Below are 19,385 nucleotides of genomic sequence, written 5' to 3'. Positions count from 1 at the left end.
GCATTGATACTCCAGTGGAGGGGCCTGGAGAGGAGAGCGTTAAGCCCACAGCCCGGCCACATTATCTCTCATTTAGAGCTCCACACCCGTCAAACCATCCTCCACTTCGCCTTCTGTCATCTCACACCACACTACACCTACCTGTATCATTATAGAGCCCTAAACCATGTTAGAGTTCCATATCAGTGGTCATTGCTGGTGTTTGTTTGTAATCCTCTGGTAATTTTTTTTAAAGCCTTGTAGATTTTAATTGGAAAAAATGTCAAACACAAACACAGGGTAGATTAACTTTGTTCAGTCAACATCCTGTGACACACATTAGATTTTAATTTGTTTGCTGTGTTTGCATAGCTTTGGTTAGTCACTTGTGTCAGGACCATCCCTTTCCCTCACTGTTCATATTGAATCAAGACTGCACATATTGAATGCAAGACTGCAACAGCTGACATCTGTATTAGATATATTTAACATAATTACACATAGACACATTATAGGTATCGTAAACCTTTCACAAACTAATAAAAAAGTTGCCATCCTATAGAGTCTGCATATGCACACAATAACCTGCTCCATGAATAATAGATCACAGTGTTAAGTACTTGCAAAGTAAGTACAGTACAGTACACGCTTATTATCTGTTCTCGTAACTGAAGTTTAATCTGTCGATTCTGAGTTGCAAACTTTACCTTTTCTTCTCCTGTAAAAGAAAATTCTGTAAGCATAAAAAAACAACCAGGAGGCTACATCCATGGATCTGTAGTCGTCCCTTGTCCTCTGCCTGTGTAACTGTACCTTTGTTCAGATGTCTCGCTCTGTCACATGATCTCAGTTGCATCATTGCTAGTTCTAACAATGAAACTGTAACCTCTTACCAAGCGCTTTTTTCCAATGAATAATAATGATGGATGATGTTTGAAAGACATACAGTTGTAAGTGTATGAATACAATGCTAGCCTGATCTAAAATAGACCAATCAAATCTGCAAACTCTGCACTAAGCACTTCCTCTAAAATGTCCTGCAGACTCATGATGTTGGTCAGCTGTTGTTAGCTGATGGAGCTGTCCTGTTGTGAAAAATGACTGCAAACACCTTTATATCATAATGCACTTGCAGCTGCATCACACTGATCACATGAGAGTAATGAATGCCTCATGATATACAAGATAGCTTAACCTTCTGGGCAATAAATGTGACACAACACACATACACACATCACTGGTGGCTGTGGATATTCATTATCCTGAGCCAAGGGAATATGAGTCCCAGCAGGTTGCTGCTGTTCAGGAAAAGAGGAAAGGAGAGTCAACTCTGTCAATCTGGGGAAGGACAAGTGCAGAGCGAGAGGATGTAGAAAATAAAAGGTAAAGGGAAACACGTGTAAAGTCACATTGCAGTTAAAAAATCATTTTAAATTGTGTAGAACAGGATGACTCTTGTACTGTTTTCCCCTCCCACTTGTAAGTCTGTGATGCAGAGTTTTGATACCTTAAATGTGACGTTATCAGTGAAAGAACCTGTCTATTTATGAATGGAGCATTTTGATATGGGACTGTGTGTCTGGCCAGGCCCTGGGGCTGCATTACACCACCTCCTCCTTAACCTGCACTGCAGAACTTTTCTCTGATCTTCACAAACACTCTGACAAAAGTGCCTGAGTCTGCATACACGCCCCGAGTCAGGAGATGGGGAGGAGGGGAGGAGTGAATGGGGGTGATGGAGGAGGGAAGGAGCCTAAGAGGGGATGTGGGGGCAGGTGAGGGAGGGGTGCCAGAGAGAAAAGGGGAGGGAGAGAGGTGGCATGCAGCCAACATAGAGGACAGGGAAAAGTTGTGAGATAGCCAGAGGGACGGGCTGGGAGAAGAGTCAGCTTTAGTGTGGCTCTACTGAGGAGGAATGAGAACAGCGGCTTTTCCTCCTATTCGACCGTCTCTCTACGTTTCTGTCTTTCCATTTGTCTCCCCCTCTCCTCTCTAATTTTCTCTCACCCTGGATGCCGCTGCAATGTGGCCGTCTCTGCAGTGAAAGTGCTAGCTGGCGGATTCTCCTTGAGTGAACCCTGACTGTGCGCAGTGAGTGTTTGCTGCTCCACCGCTGTCCTGTACACACTGACTCAGCTGTGCAGTGCAGCCTGCCGGCCTCTGAGGGAACACCGGCCGCAGGAGCAGGTAGGCAAAACTTGAACTGTACTTCGTCAAATCATGTTTTCAGGTTTTTATGCATTCAGGCAAAGAGATGCAGTGTGTATATGTAGACACATGCAAATAGGAAACATGCAAACACCCACTGTATCTGTAACTTGTAACTGTACAGTCTGCGTTTTCATAGTGAATCAATTTCAAGATTTAAGATTTCAGTTGATTAACTTTTTCCTTTTCCCTCTGTTTCTCTATCCCCACCTCCTCCTCTGCCCTCTGCCTAACCTACAGTCTCTTCCACAGGAGTGCTGTTGGGGCTGACGGACAGTCTCACTATACCCAGTGCCTCGTTTGGGGTCCAGACACGCAGACAGCAGGTTCCAGATTGAATCCAGTATACTAGAGAGGCCAGGTTGTGCCAAAGGATATTTTACTAGCCATCTAGAGCCCGGGCTGGATCCTGCAGCAGTAGTGGTTTTGGAGCACACCTGGCTGCCATGGAGGTCCAGTGGGTTGGGGTTGAACCCCCAAAGCTGGGCCCTCCGTACACAGCCGTCGGCCTGATATTCTCTATGCTGCTTGGTAATGTCTATCTCTCACTTTACATCACCACCCTTTATTTGCTCCATGGTCGTTATGCCACAGTTGATGTGCATCTCTCTCTTTTGATAACTTCACATTTGGGTGATTTTTCTTACTCCTTATTGAACACCAAAAGCTTGTGCCAGTATCAGTGTGTATTTGTGTTGATATGCAGATACTATATGATGCCGAGGCTTTTCCAAATCTGACAATGACCTTCATCTACCTTTGACCTATGTAGGTGTTAGCTGCAATTGTATTTATTGCATGTGTTGGTACACGGTTTTGCAGAAGGCTTTTGCTTTGGTGACAGCACTACTTTTCTTGTGATGAGTAGGTTTTTTTGGATGTTGCATGTTTCATTTCATGAGCACAATGTGCTGCTGGTTTTGCCCAGAAACACAGACAGGATAAGACTATGAAGGTTTCATAAAGATTTGTTAGTTTGAAATGAAGTCTTTGGCTGATAGAGTTAAGAATGTTGTTGCAAACAGTTTGGTGGTATCTGTGATCCATATTGGTTTGGCTTGGAATTGTATGCTCGCAAAAGGAAATGTCAGCAGAATAAAGTGGCCCTAGAGATGAAAAAGCTGTGTCAGGCGATAGGCGAGGATAGACGAGGCCTTGCCATTCACAGCATATTGTGCTGGACAAGATTTTTATCTGCAGTAACAAAGCAGCAGCGCCACTTGAACCAGTGTCCAGTAAACCATCTGTTTTGTTTCTATTTGAGTCATAAACTCCAGAATTAAGATTTTGAGTACTTTTGCAGTGACTGCACAGTAAGAGAACAGTAGGTATCCATTTCTGACGTTGTTGTCTCAAGTAAATTCACAAACAGATCTGAGACTGACGGTGGTGATAGCCTCTTACCGTGTGGGGTTTGTGTTTTGGATATGGAGTTTCAGGTGTGAATAGTAGATATCCAACCAAACATTCTCAATAAAGACTTTCCTTAACCTCTTTGAAGAAATGCACAAAAAGCATCCCATTAGAATCCAATTTCAGTCATGACACTAATATATATTGTGTATGCTGGCAGAGAAGTTTCCCATACTGCATTTAGCCTGTATTAGCCATTATCTGACAATTAACTATCAGCCTGAGTAAAATACATCTGTTAACATATGTATGTCTAATACCCTTTTCATACATTGTTCCTACATTCTTTTTCATACATTGTTCCCACATTCATTACTTACAGTATATACTGTAAGTGTAATTTTCCTACTTATGGGTGTGGAGCATCAGTGCAGCAATAGTCCAGTAAAACACATATTAAAAGGTTAATCCTCCATGAGACTATGGTCTGTGATATTATGTGTTGGACCTGTAGGCTCTAAAACTACCTTCAGACATTCCCAGTCTAGTAAAGTGGATCAAATTAATCATGCTCCATACAATAAAATGTTCTCTCCCTGATAATAAAACATTCTTGTCTTAACATTGTGATGCATTTACACACATGACACATGGGGAATGATTCAACAAGAATAACTGGTTCTTGCTCGCATATGTTGTTTTTATTTAGAATGAACAAGAAACATTTTGACAACAAAAACTGCATGGTAAACTTCATCAGCAGATGGAGGTGGTCAAGTAGCAGAGAAAAAGATGCTGAAAGAAGCAGTTGCGAAGCATCTAAGCAGCATCATTATATTGTGGATATACCATCATATTTGTTCTCCATTGTGCAAGGCACTGTGAGATGGTTAATAAGGTACCTCATTGTACATTACATTTGTTAAGCAATGAACAGACTGGTTAGTTTATGTGAACATTTACAACTATTGGAGGTCAGGCTCAAATGCACTGAAGTATTAAAGCTTGATATGGAAAAGGGTAAGATAGTGACAGTGCACTAATCTTGGAATTGAGCAATTGTGACAGTGCTGTACGTGATCGTGTGTCTCTGCATTTTGGCTTCCATCATCGGCCGTTCATGTTCAAAGCGTTGACTGGCCGTCCATAGGACCGCAAATTTTTGGTGGTTTTACAGATATATCTGTATTGGTGTAAACATCACGTAACAAGAAATTGCAGTACAGAAATGCCAAAGTAGGTATGAGTCATTCAGAAACAGTGTCACAATAACATAGTTTATCGAACAGAGAACACTGACAAGTTATTTTTGTCTGCTAAATGTTCTGCTCATTATGTATCATTATGGTGCTTGTCAGATCAGTTTTCCATATCAACATTATCTGTTTACATAAGGCATGTGTTGATTTCAAAAAATTATTAGCGCCTGATGCATCGTTTACAGATTATGTTCTAAAGTTGACACATAAAGGCTGGAAACTGGAGCATCACTGTTCTACTTTTTTCTGAAGCTCCAAAACTTTACCTTGCAAAACAAACTTAAACTGAAAGAAATTCATTAGACAATGGGCAGTAGGCTACTTAAGGGAGAGTAATATATGAATGGTGTCAGAGACAAAACACAGGGAGATCAAGGTTCTTGAAAGAAGAATATAGATACTCTATCATGTTTTGTTCTTGGTCTCTTGTCAGCAGCTTCAGTAACTGCAATGACAGAAACAGGGTAATCTTATGGAAAACAAAGATTTTAAGGACACACAGAGGGACACAGGGTGGAAGACAGACATAATGAAAGTGGAATATTACATACAGTATATATTGTAAAGGCTTATTTAAAAAGTGGTACACAAAAAAATATGCATGAGGAAAGAGACAGGAGGGGTGATGCTGTTGCTCTCTCGTTGCTGTTTCTATTACTGTTTTTGCAAGCTCACTGTGCTGCATTGGATCAGCTGAGGAAAAGATTGGCGAGAGTGAGTTTGCGAGATAGCAAGAGTGAGATGAGAATGAATCAATAACATTCCCACAGACAGTATGCCCTCCTTCGGCATGTTAAACCATAGCTGCAGTTCTTAGCAACATTATTCCTATTTGCTGCAGTGGTGCTTGTCAGATGTTGACCTTGACCATGTTATGAGCAAAGTGTAACACAGTGTGCATGAAACAGAGGGCAGAATCAAAGGATTGTTAGAAACACTGTAGAAAATGTTGCAGCTGCAACCATTGATCATATTTGTGTTTGTGTCAGTGTTATGTTTTCCCTCTATAACCTCTGCATCTGTGTACAGCACCTTGTGAGCATGTAGTTTATGCCTCACACACTAGATGGAAGCAAAAAGCACGAGGTGCTTTAATGGCGTGAAAGATAGAGAAAACAGACCTACAGTACAGACTGTCCCTGACCTCCTTAAGTTATATACTGTAACTCTTTGCTACCTGTGACCTTGACACCTGCCTGATAACAAAACTGAGCAGCTGAATGAGATGGTGGGATACCTGCTAAGTATAGAATTGATGAGGGACAAGGAAAAGACGAACAACAAAAAAGATGTGCCAGTTTTCCTGACCCATCTCCTTTGATTGGTGGAAGATTTAATCACAGCAACCTCCTGATGCTGTCTGAGTATGGTCCCTGGTGTATAGTTACAGCTTCCACAAGGGTCACAGCAGATTTCATCGTCTCTTATTTACAGTAATGACACAGCAAGGACTTTGTGGTGTCATGTTACACGTATGTATGTTATGTTTTTAAATAATAAAAATTTAACTTATTCAAAATCTATATATTTTAACTTTATATGTCTCAAAATTGTGTAAAAGATTTGAATATTCAGTTGATTTAATTAAATTATGCATAACATTTACCGTGCCTTAGTAAAAGCACAGAACTAGACATTAAGTTTTAAGTCTTGTATTCCAGTGTTTTGGTGTGTATGAGAGATTTACTGTCATGGTCCTTTGACTTTTACTGATTCTCATTGTTCAAATTTACACCTCCTCACCTAAGCATCTCATTCTCATCAATGACCAAACAACTGAAATGGTTGACAGTTTAAAATAACTCAGAGTGAAAGTGGACAGTAGACTTAGTTTGGCCTAGGCCAAAGGCCTCAGTGAAGAGGTATGTTTTAAGCTGGGTTTTAAAGGTTATTATAGAGGAGGGAGAGCGGATGGCAAGAGGAAGCTTGTTCTAGAGTGATGGTACACTGACACAGAAAGCTGTGTCACCAAATGTCCGGAGCCTGGAATTAGGGACAGCAAGCAGGTCCTTGTCAGAGGACCACAGGGAGTGTATGGATGGAGTAGATCTGTGAGGTACTGAGGTGCAAGTCCATGGAGAGATTTGTACATCAGTAGGAGGATTTTATATTTGATCCGGGACTTAACTGGCAGCCAGTGGAGCTTCTTCAGGATGGGAGTGATGTGAAGTCCAAGTTTTGTATGGGTGAGCATCCTAGCCGCAGAGTTCTGGACATACTGGAGTCTTGTCAGTAGCCTTGCTGGGCAGACCGAACAGGATACCGTTACAATAGTCAAGACGGGGGGTGATGAAGGAGTGGATGAGGGTCTCAGCTACAGAGTTGGAAAGCCACTGTCGGAGTTTGGAGATGTTTTTAAGATGGTAAAGGGCAGTTTTAGCAGTGTTTTTGATGTGCTGTTGGAACGAGAGAGTGGAGTCCATGATGACGCCCAGGTTGCATACTTGAGGGGATGCAGAGATTGAGCAGCCATCCATGTCCAGTGTGATGTCACCAACCTTTTTGAGAAGTGACTGTGGGGATAACACCATGAGTTCTGTTTTGTCTTTATTGAGTTTGAGGAGGTTACTGTCCATCCAGTTCTTGATGTCCTTCAGGCAGTTAATAAGCGGCACTGGTGGAAGGGGAGTAGATGACTTAGTACTGATGTAGAGCTAGGTGTAATCAGCGTAGCAGTGGAAGAGGAGTCCATGTTTCCAGATGATCCCAAGAGGTAGCATACAGATATTGAACAGTAGCGGGCCAATCACCGATCCTTGAGGCACGCCATGTGAGACAGGCGCCAATTCAGAGAAGATGCCCTTAAGGGTGATGTATTTTTGCCTGTTGGTGAGATAGGACTGAAACCAGGAATACACAGTACCAGTGAGGCCAATGAGTTTGGAGAGGCGAGTGAGAAGAATGGAGTGGGAGACTTTACAACACAAAACTTCAATATTGAGATTACAGGATTTATTCTATCATGCCACTTGTATCTATTTGCTGATAGCATGAAAGCATGGATGAGCAGAAATGATGGATTCCATGTCGGTGAGATAAATTATGAATTGGTAATCTAGAATCTGGATACTGAATTTAAAAGATCAGTTTGACATTTGGGGATATGCTTACTTGCTTTCTTACTGAGAGTTAAAGAAGACTGATACCTGCAGGTCTGTTACACAGCTAAAGCTAGCAGCTGATTAGCATAGCTTCACATTAAGACTGGAAACAAGGGTAAACAGCTGGACTGGTCTTTGCTGGTTTTAAAGACAAGACTTGGCCAAGAAATCGTCTGCCACATACCCCCCCCCCATAAAACCACAACTCATAATTTTTGTTTTTTAGGTAGAAGTGTTAATTAGTGAGTTTTAGAGATTCTGGTTGGTGGACCTGGCTAGCTCTTTCCTGTCTTTATGCTAAGCCTAGCTAACTGCTGGCGTATATTTAATGGACAAATGTGAGAGTGGTATCGATCTTTTCATTAAACTCTCATCAAAAAATGAATAAGCATATTTCCCAAACTATTGCTTTAAAGCAGACTTTGTAGTCTTATTTTGTTGTGTTTTCTGTTCTCCTTCCTCCTCAGGTATGTGGTCTGCTCAGGCCCTTGAGATGTCTGTAGGGAAGATTCCCTTCCTGGAGGCAGTGAATGGCAGCACAGTCACTTTGCCTTGCTCATACCTCAGCTGTATCGGCATCAAGAACCTCTACTTCAACTGGCAATTCAATGACAACGGCACCATGCAGAAGGTAGAGACCTTCTGTTTGAAACAAACATTAATTTTTCAGGTTTTGGTAAAGTGGTAGCTTTGGATAATTGACAGCTTGTTGGTCCGATCAGGTGTGTGAGTCAGTGATACCATCAGAGGATGTGGTGCCACATGTGAGTATATATCGTGAGCGGGTGGAGTTTGTCGGGAAGAACAACAACATCTCCATCGTGCTGTGGAATATCACCTTCGAGGATGGAGGCCAGTACACTTGTTTTGGACGCAACCCCAAAGAAAAGGGGAAGAACCACAGTGCCATCTTCACCCTCATTGTGGTGGACGAGTGTGAGTTTTATTTTCATAATACAAATCGGGTCTTTAGACATAATAAGTCATCAAAATTGGAACAACATCATAATTTCTTAAAACTGTTGGTGGAAACTTTGGACAAACAGGCAAAAATAATGGTTCTGATGAGCTCCCCATCATTAGTTGTATATTTTATATCTATGTTTTAGTGTGTCAGGCATAAAGCAGATAGTTGCAGCAGGGGCCACACTATAGCTCTAATATCCTGTGGAGGTACCAACTTGTCTTGAATTAGAAGGCATGTTTACAGCACAAAAGGCAGCCAGGATATTATCATTGTTCATTTCCTGGAAACTCGTCTTGAACAGTTTTATGTAGATTTTTCCCATCATCATTCCTCTGGTCTTTTGTTAACGTCTGCAGTGAGGGTGGTGGACAACACGCTGGCCACCATCATAGCCTCAGCTGTGGGTGGAGCCATAGCATTGATAATGGGCTTCATGTTGCTCAAGAACTTCACTCTGTTTGTTCTCGCGAAGCTTGAGGAGAAAAAGTAAGTTTTCAGAACCACCTGGTTATTTATCAGCAATGCAACCATTTCATACTGTTTCATCAGAGTACATTGTTGGTGCTTGGCAGAATGTTCTGATAGCTCAGATACTGTGCATGCTGTAGATTTTAAATGAAGCAAGCTCAAAATGTATCTTTGAGTTACTTTGTATATGCGGTTCTAACTTTGTATTCTTTTTTTCCTCCAACCCCACTGCAGTAAGGAGTGCCTTGTAACTTCATCAGGGATCGACAACACAGATAATGGCCTCTCAGGATCCAAAGCTGATTCAAAACCAACACCAAAAAAGAAATGAGAAAGAGCATGTATATAAAACCATATGAATACTCATATTTATATACCTTCTTTGCATATATTTGGATATGCACATGTGTTTGCACACATGCAAATTAATTATGTTCAAGTTGGGATCCTGAAATCTCTGCCTCGCTGTGGCCTCAAAAGGGAATATATACATATGCACACAATGCTTATGTGCACGGAAAACTAACTGTGCATATGATATACAACGAAAGAATGTGCAAATCATGAGTTCACACATGATTATTTAAAACGCATTTTAATAATTTACATCTACTACTACTTACATATACTAAGATGTAATTGCCACTACCAGAAACACTTCAGCTTGGCTTATTTATGGTTATTTGGTCTCCCATATATCTACCTCTTTTGCCCACATGACCAGAAAACACATTAAATGTGTCTTTGTTTTTTTGGGTGTGTTTTGAATAACAAGTTGAAGGGAACCATTAACTCTGTCTGGTAATAATTAATTATTTGACAAGAAAGTTAGTGTGCACTTTTACTCAATGAAATGTGGCACATTTGTCTCTATGGAAAACATTGTTCCCAAGTTGTCTCTGGTTATACTGTGGGGCTGAAAATGAATCATAGACAGTGGAAGAAAACACACTGCTCTGGCAGGCTTATTTCATCTGATTGATTCCGCACTGTTTCCGCACTGTATAATAAAAACATGCAAGTGGGATGAGTTTATTCATGAATATTTGGTCATTTTAATCATTCCCACTGGAAATGTCATCACCTGATACATACTTACCAAGCAAGTAAACATATTGATTGGCAACCTCTCCTTCAACACACTGGTTTTGTGTTTTGTACTTTGACCAATAGAAATTACTTTAAATACACAGTGGAGCACCAAGAAGGTACAGTAATTAATTTTAAGAAAGACCCAATTTAAAATTCTGTGTAGACACAGGTGCTGCTTATAGCTAGCAATTCACAGGGATTCTGCAGTGATTATAAGATAAGGGAGAGTATGCTTATCAGTAAGCTAAGTGTCTCTGGCAGATGGTATCTTTTTGTACTCATTACAACTAAATGTGCACATTTTATTAAAGTATGTGGATGTTTGTGTGGATTTATGTGTACATGTTATTAAATTATGTGTGTGTGGGGGGGTTATTCACAAAAATGTGTAAAGCAGTTGTATATCATTTTGCACAGTCGTGCACTTTGCACGCTGCAAGTCCTTTGTAGCAATGATATATCAATAATTGCATGTGGCCACAGCCTGAGCACATAAAAATTTAAACTTTGACTGTTTTTCATCTGAAGTCAAAACAAAAACAAACATTTTTCTCTTTAAATGCTTGAGACAGGGAATAATGCAATGTATTTATAGCTGGGCTGAATTCCTCTTTAACTAACACCACATTCACAATAGCCCTTTGATAATATGGCCAACTAAATCAAAATTTTGATTTTGAAATTACTGTATTGTCCTATTTCAATACAACAGTTCTATCTAACAAATCTACTGATCAACTTGTGACTACTGTCCACAAAACAACCAGAGTATTTTGATGTATTAAAACAACTGTAATAAAACAATGGGTGATTTAAGTAGTATTAGCAGTATTGACAGAATATTGTAGGATTCAGCCCAGCTCTCCATCCTGTACCTTCTCTTTGCTTGATATAAAACACAGGTGCCTGTTAGTGCTTCTATGCTCCTCTGTCAGTGATGACAACTACATATTGCAAAACAATTTATAAAACTCAGCAAACAGTAATAGTAGAACAATCTTCTTAACTTAAATGATAGACAATCCCCAGAAACAATCCCCACCCCCTAGAAAATGAATGACCATCTGATGATGCTGCTTTTAAGACAAATAACCGATGCATTTTAAGCATGTGCAACATGGGGCAGATTTTAGACACAATGCTTGAACTGCAATAGATACCTTTTTGAAAAAAACGTGTCAATATACGAACACTGGTAGCGTCAGATGATCAGATCTGAGGTTAACTGTAAATCCCATTTTATGCTATGCTAATTTCATTGTGCAAACCCTGGCTAAGGCTAAGCACTCTTTAGTGATGTGGCCCTGGATACTGTGTGCCCGGATCAGACTCAACATATCCCTTTTGCTTAGTATGTGCCTCTTCATGGATATGGCTCGTTTTTCCTGAACACTGACAAACGTTCATTCCGTCAGTCTTTGCAATAAATAATCTTTACTAGCTACACTGCAGTTGCCCTGCCCATGTATATGGTAAATTACCCATAAATTCATAGTTTAAAAGATCATGTGATCAGGTCTCAGAGATCAGGAATTGGGGGGGGGGGGGGGGGGGGTATCCTGTTCAAGCAGGAAATAAGATGCTGTCAGTGTAGCCCACTGTGTGTGCCAAACGGATGATTCCTACTGATAATCATATTAAGAGATGAATGTATGTGTATCCAACAGTGCAATAACGTTTCACCTGCATTTACAATATGTATCTGTTGTACATTCAACACACTGAATGTCTGATTTTAAAAAGAAAATACCTCTGGAGAGTAGGGCAGGTGTGTGGGTGAACACCGTGTCTGGTCAGATATAAACATATCTCCCCAGTCACAACAGGTGTTGAATAAGCATACTGTACAGTAAGGTGTGAATTTCTGTTGGTTTCTGAAACTCACTGTTAAGTTAATAATAATGTGCCTCCACATAAAAGTGATTCCAGTCTTTAGTCACTGACTTGAAGCAATATTATAAAAAGGGGTGTGTTGGGCAAGATGTATATTTTTGTGTATATATAATCCAAACCAGTGTTGGTGTGTCACATTGATCATCCAAGTAAGAGAAGAATAGGCCTAAACCAAACAGCACACATGAGGAAAAAGTCGGGTGCTAATTAAAATTCTCCAAGGTTCCATGAAATGATATTGTAGGTTGCTCAATTTCCTGTTGAAACAGCATCAGATGGAGAGGGATCAATCTTTAAGCAATGGTTTGACATACACTCATTAGCCGAGAGTTAGATGACAAGTTCGTTACCACTCTGGCGTCTGGTAAATATGAAGATGCAGACAGCAGTCGGTTAGCTTAGCTTAGCATAACGACTGGGGAAACAGTTAGCCCGGTTCTGTCCAAAGGAAACAAACTCCTATAGCAGCACCTCTAACGCTCACTAATTATCATGTTATATCTTGTTTGTTTGAGTGTAAAAACAACATCTTGTGGTTTTACAGAAGGGTTAAGGATCAGACTGGTTCTTGTCTGGAAGTAGTGACATCCCGGAGTCTCCACTAATTGCCTGGCAACTGCAGAGTGACAAAAGCACCCCAGGACTTAAATAAATGAGATATATGTGTTAATTCGTAGATTTAAAGGTGTTGGTAGGCAGATTCTTTTATTTTTGGACAGAGCTACGTTAGCTTTTTCCCGTGCGACCAGTCTTTTTGCTAAGCCATGCTAACTGTCTTCTGGCTCCAGCTCCAAACTTAAGATGCAGAAATGAGAGATTTCAACGTTCTCATCTAACTCTGGGCATGTAAGAGAATAAAGGTATGTCCCAACATATTCGAACTATTCCTGGAAGTACAAACCAATGGGCTATTGGTTATGAAAAAAATAATACTTGATGACTGACAGAAAGACAAAATTGCTGTGATGACTTCATTGTCCCACATCATGGGACCTTTGAGAAAGATATTGCAGGTACACAAGGTGTGAGAAATATTATTATTATTAAAAGTAATATGCATTTGTCATGTGTGTGTTTACCATATTCTTGTTTGCGTTAAAAAGTGAAAATCCACCCTCTAACAGGACTATGAATTTTGTTGTCAAGAAATCTAGTCTTAACATTTGGGCTGTTGCTGTGACTTTGGAAACATGAACACACACCATATACTCAAATAATTTAATTGCAATATTTTAATTTACCAGTTGAATAGCTTTTTTTTTCTCTAAATGCACAAGGCTAATCTCTGTCAGTTGTAATTAGACTTGTGACTGTGATTTGTCTGAATTACCGTCTCACTGAATCAATGAATTGAAAACACAAAGCCTATGGGTGAGTGTGTCAGTGAGGGCCTTATGATGACAAGCAACTCTATGCAAATCACAACAGAAGTGAATACTCTGACAGTTTGTCAAACTGCACCTCTGAGTTACTGTGAGAGTTCAGTGAGCAATAGAACAGTGTCCTGGATGAGGGAGTTGTGATGACATAGGATGCAGGAGGGAATGGGTGACATCCAGGGAGGAGCGGACTGGAGCCCTGTACTCAGTCAGACCCTGCAGAGTGTGTAGACTCACCACGTCATACTCCACCGCTGCTCTGCACACAAATATACAGCTATAATGCTCTGGCTCGCCCTCAAATGATGTCTCCATTTTTAACCCCTCATCCGTGCATTACAGCTGTTGATCTCTTTATTACAGAAACATGAAATCTAATAAAGTTTTGAATAAAATCCGTCCTGTTGTGCTGTTTGTAGTACATGAACCCAACTTGATCTTTGATGGCATCGTCTCCTGTTGGGAAACAGATGACTACACAGGTAAACATGAGCAAATGCCTGTTCCTGCTGAGAAATGCCCACTCTAAAAGGACAGTCTATTTCTCCCCCCTTGATGATGTCATCAGGGTCATCATAACTTGGGCCTAAGGAGTACAAAATTTTAGTGGAAAGCCTGCATTACAAACTGTATATAGCTTGACAGATGTGTACATTTGCATGCAGGAAAGGTCTGATGAAAGACACTATCAAGTGGCATAATGGGAAGTGTAGGATCCAGTGTTTTTGGAGCTTGACTTGTACTGGGGACTAAAATTCAGGATATCTCTGCCTCCGCTGCATCAATTTTGACCATTTTTTAAAGATTGTTCTCTCACAAGTTCCCCAACTTTCTGGAAGTGCAAAAATCACTAAAACAACACAGAGGAAAGGTGTTGTGATTAATCCTCCACTTTGTCAATAAATGATCATTGACTGACAACATCCATGCTCAGGCTTTATGAAAATCTTGCTTTAATTTTCTTTCCATGGACTTCTTCCCTTTCAGAGGGTGGAGTCTGGTGTCATATTATTAGTTGGACTTTTTATGTTCACCCATTGGCAAAACACATATTATCAAATAAAATATGTTGCATTCATACATGCAAAAATAAAGGGATTTTGCAGAAATCCATATGCAATAAAATCCTGTACATTTTGGGTCTTAAATTGTTTAATCCTGTAAGAATGTTGCATCAATCAAATATGTATCAAACTGCCTGTTATGTTCATCACATATAGGAAACCTCTTTTAATACTTTACTCTATAGATGCTCTCTTTATACTTTCAATGAAACATTGACAGCATCATATAGTATAAAACCTATGAAATTGCTAAAAAAGGGAAATCCTCACATTTTTATTTCGTAATTGTTTTTTATTATCAGTGCAGTTAATTCACAGAGACACTGTGCTACAGCAAAGTTGTTCTGTTAAATTATAGCCTACAACAACGTGCCACAAACATAATCACATCTACATCTACCAAGGTCATAGGCCTAATACTCAATCAGTGCATCAGTGCGCAGAAATGTGCAGACATGGGCCCATGTGCATGTCTGAGTGTAACCAGCAGATGTCAGCAGTGACCTGCATGTGGAGTCAGAGGCTTGATGCTGCGGTCAGATCTGATCGCAGCGGCCTCTGCAGACAGCAGAGCCACATGTTCAGGTGTCCCTAAACGTGGGCTGGATGGGAAAACGTCTACTGACAAAGGATTCGGAACATTTTTGGCTTATGAATAAATAAATTATTAGGTTGATATAAGATGATAATTAAAATTAATTTTAAATAGTTTGTATGCTGTAGCCTATTACACGTGGCCTACCCTACCCTACGTGGTCTATGCCTTGAGGTTGTGTGTTGCATCAGAGGATCAGATCCGCCATTGGCATCTCCAGCGACTTTAAATATACTATGAACTGGGAGTGTCCAGCAACTTACCGTCGTAATTTATGCTTATGCAGGGGAGCTTTTTACATCAAGCTCAACAGAAAGAAGGGTGAAAGAGGAAAATATCAGTGTGTAAAGTTGCTCACTATCCTTTAAGGATTCACTGAAACCATTTTGTAATTGGTTTGATACACCTGCTGTGTTTTTTTTTACCTGCAGTGTGGAAGTGTCATGCCCCAAACCCCGCTACTCTATTTCCTCCTCTCTATCTGCATTGCATTTCTGTGCGCAAATGTCTACGCACGTTTCATGGCTCAGAAAGACAAAGAAAAACAGCCATTAGTCTGTGGTGTAGCTCCACGTCCCTGTGATTAATGCCCAAACTCAGAGGGAAAGACATTAATACATTTAGTGTCTCCGCAACAGCCTGAGCGGCTTTTGTAGATCCATATTGCGCAAAGAGAACCGGTCATCAGGGGCGCACAGGTGGGTGCGCTCTCCAAGGTGCCAACAGATCTGTCTGCGCTGCTCCACCGCTCACACAAACAATTTGGACACAGACTGGACTAAAATTCACTGCTCATCACACTTCAACCCTCGCTTTTGCTATGACCCATCGGTCTGCGGTGTTTGATTAGTGTAGGGAGGATGGATTTGTATGCACAGTAGTCTTGGAAGGAGAGGAGGGGACATGGGCGGGGCTGAGGCGCCTCTCATTTCCCCTCCATACTTAGCGGGGCAGCAGGGCTGGAGAGACCTCCGGGGAGCACAGTCGCCAGTCCAGCACGGAGACCCGCCTGGCCAAAATACCGCGCCTCACACTTGCCAGGATTGCCAAATATTCCTGAAAAATATACCTGCTATTTATGGCATGTGGCTTGTAACTTTACTCCTGTTGTACTCTCTCCAAGAAGGTAAGAGAAAAAGAAATGCTTGAAATATTTCACATCCTGAACAGTGAGTGCTGAAGTCTTACTGTTTTTAAGTTGAATCAAAAGTGATAATTAATCAAAACCTTAATTAATTCGCTGTAAATGGTGTGTGGGGCTTGTGCTTTGATGTATCCTCGGGTGCCTTGTGATGGGGAATTGATTGAAAATTGTTCTTTCAATTAAAATGTATGAAACGGCTGGAGCAATATTTCACACAGGTAGAAATATTGTGAAAGTAAAGGTGTAAAGTAATTTTTTCACCTGATGGTTTAGTGGGTTTTATGCAATGGCCCACGGTGCCTCAGATGGTGCTGATAGCACGGATTGTTTTCGCATTACCAACTCCAGTTATGAATATGTAAAATGGCTGAATAGGGAGAATGAGGTGCAAATACAGAGGGAGGGTGAGAGAGAAATGGAAACATGCATCGGCCTGCAATTATATCAATTGATTTCCAGTTTTACAACAAATTCACTCAAAATGTGGCATGCCTGTAAAGTTTTGAGGGGAATGCTTGTGGTTTTTGATACATTGGTGCTCTCATTGTGTAGCCTTTGCTAATTGCAGCTGTTTTGATGGACAATATTAGGCACAAGCGCTCCATTCCACAGATATACTCTTATTTTTTAGCATGAGCTTTTTAGAGTTTTTAATTATGTTTCTGTGTGGTGACAAATTTTTGCCATTTTAAATTGGATGATAAATAAAAGGCCTTTTTCCCCCACATAACGGCCTTATTAGTTTAATGGATCTACACCCATATTAAGGCCATAATTAGTGCATTCAGATTTTTCCTCCTCATTTAATTCATTAGTTCTCTACAAATGTGTTCTTTTGTTCAGTCGTTTTTTATGAATCTAAAAGGCGGTCTTTTGGTTAAATTTATTCATTTTTTTTCTTTCTTGTTCGGTATATGCAGCAAATCCCTGACCCTATTGCAAAGTTGATCTTCTGCTATTACAGTGCATTATAATAATCCCGAACAAATCTGCGTCGAAAATAACAGAAGTTCAACACTATATCCACATGACAGCATTTTCAAGGCCTTTGTGTTGCCTGCCTATTTTGAGCCATGTTTACATATTGTTTTGTCCTTGTTAGCACAGGTCCTGAGAAGGTGTAAATTTACCAATCAAAAAGTCTTGGATGTGAATTGGCTGGAAGAAGGAATATGGCTGTTCTCGATGCAAATGAGTTGATCCAAATAGGCCAATAAGGTCCGTTTGCCGTTTCAAGTTTTGGCATTGGATTTAGGCTGCTTTTTTTTTTTATTATCAGCGAATATTAATTATAGCTGTGAGCCATAAACTGCCTGTGTTTGTTGACCGTGTTGTGTTTTCCTCAACTCTCTTAAATTCACTCACTACATTTCTCAAATATTTGCTGGTGATCAATTATTCAGTTTGAAGGACGTGATTTGAGAGCCTCTCTGGTTCTGCGGAATCATATTAATATGCACGAATTTATTTCACCAAAAGAGAAACTCCAGGGGCGTGGGTGCAGATTATAGACTTGCCCGGTCATGTTCCTCACTAATAGCGCACCTGGACCCCGTGGACGAGATCGCGCGGGTGCCAGCGCACTCTCTCTCTCTCTGTGTGTGTGTGTGTGTGTGTGTTGGCGGGCGCGTGGAGGAGGGGAAGTGACTGGGACACCCCTCTTGGTTTTGTTGTTAAATGCTGGGCACTCGATGTCATTTGTGCAGGAGCTGTACTGGAAATTCACACGTTTATTTCTTTATAAGAGTTTAAAAATATATAGGCTATATAATTTTGTTTCTCAAAAACATTTATTTTTTGCTAAATTAGACATGCACAGTTTAGGAGGCGATCGGGGTGTAGGGTCATTAACAGAAAAAGCTTGAAGGGTAAGAACAATTAACCAATTAGAGGACAACGACTATAATTTTTTCCCCCAGTAATTTCAAATATTAGGCCTGTACCCGATTAAATGAGGATTATATTGTGATTTTTAATTGGTGATTTGAAAACAAAAACTGTTTTCTTTTAGCTATCATTTAAATCAGATTATGTGTGTTCACTGTAATTGTGTATTAATTATAAACTATTTTAAGATACAGGCCTGCTTTAGGCCTTTTTTGAACTATAGATTTAAAAAAAACTTAAATTAATTAAACAAAATAAACAAAATATTTGTATAACATTCAAAGGATATGGCTTGAATTGAATTTGAGCTGTGCAAAGCAATAAGGTGATCTCTCACCCTGGCATACTCTTGTCCTCTTCACTGCTCACCCTACAAATAAAAAATATGCAAACCAACCCCCCTCCCCAGTCCAATTCCCTGAGCTGCCTTTGCAAGTCTGCACAATTAAAGCTGCAACCTGAGCTGCAGTGTAGGCACCACTCAATGACATAGCTGTGTGGTCTGCAGGGGTGCCAATCATAACTCAGGCAGGGCACAATCCTACATTTTTTACCAGCTTAAACCTGAAAGTATTTAATTTTACAAAAGACCCATTTTAAATAGGGTTGGAGGAGAAATACCAATTTTCAGTGTGATTTTGGTTGCAATTTGGCTCTTCTTTTGGGGCTAGGATACATGATTTCCATTCTTTAAATTTAAAATGAGGGAACAGTGCCCCAATAAAAAAAATGAGATGTCTTATGAATAGACTGTTGGTGGCCATTTTTAAAATGAAAGATATCAAGGTCTGATTGATCAGACAATGTGACTTGCAACCACTTTAAACTCAGCAGTTACATATAATTTACCAAACAAATGTCAGTTACCCTTCAAAAATCAACGAAGAAGAAAAAATCTGCACTCAAATTTTGATCAATGTTGTTGCCAAATGTCAGGTAAAGTGTGCTGGTGTTAAGACTGTCAGCAGGGAAATGGAGCTCATTGCACTTCCCAGC

The 19,385-nt window shown here is 40.3% G+C and overlaps 2 protein-coding genes across 5 annotated transcripts in view; both read left to right on the top strand.

Annotated features, from left to right (window-relative positions):
- Nucleotides 1-1,842: 1,842 nt before the first annotated feature.
- Nucleotides 1,843-10,758, top strand: scn4bb (sodium channel, voltage-gated, type IV, beta b). Of its 2 annotated transcripts, none has more exons than XM_046039585.1 (6): nt 1,843-2,166; nt 2,440-2,718; nt 8,368-8,531; nt 8,623-8,836; nt 9,224-9,353; nt 9,570-10,758. In XM_046039585.1, the coding sequence occupies exons 2-6, from the start codon at nt 2,634-2,636 to the stop codon at nt 9,664-9,666; spliced, it is 690 nt and encodes a 229-aa protein (XP_045895541.1). In that variant the 5' UTR covers nt 1,843-2,166; nt 2,440-2,633; the 3' UTR covers nt 9,667-10,758. The 2 variants fall into 2 exon arrangements, with proteins under 2 accessions (XP_045895541.1, XP_045895540.1); XM_046039584.1 differs by having other exon boundaries at nt 2,428-2,718.
- Nucleotides 10,759-16,246: 5,488 nt separating this feature from the next.
- Nucleotides 16,247-19,385, top strand: part of LOC123963212 (Down syndrome cell adhesion molecule-like protein 1 homolog) — a 52,415-nt gene continuing 49,276 nt past the window's right edge. For 2 of the 3 annotated variants that reach the window (XM_046039876.1, XM_046039877.1), the window contains exon 1: nt 16,363-16,484. In XM_046039876.1, the coding sequence (XP_045895832.1) occupies nt 16,442-16,484 (43 nt within the window). In that variant the 5' untranslated portion in view covers nt 16,363-16,441. Of the gene's footprint in view, nt 16,485-19,385 lie in introns of all 3 variants that reach the window. The other variant, XM_046039878.1, reaches the window with a different exon arrangement.

This window comes from Micropterus dolomieu, linkage group LG23 (genome assembly GCF_021292245.1).
Source record: "Micropterus dolomieu isolate WLL.071019.BEF.003 ecotype Adirondacks linkage group LG23, ASM2129224v1, whole genome shotgun sequence".
In the NCBI taxonomy this organism is placed as follows: Eukaryota; Metazoa; Chordata; class Actinopteri; order Centrarchiformes; family Centrarchidae; genus Micropterus; species Micropterus dolomieu.
This window is presented reverse-complemented; position numbering and strand designations above follow the sequence as displayed.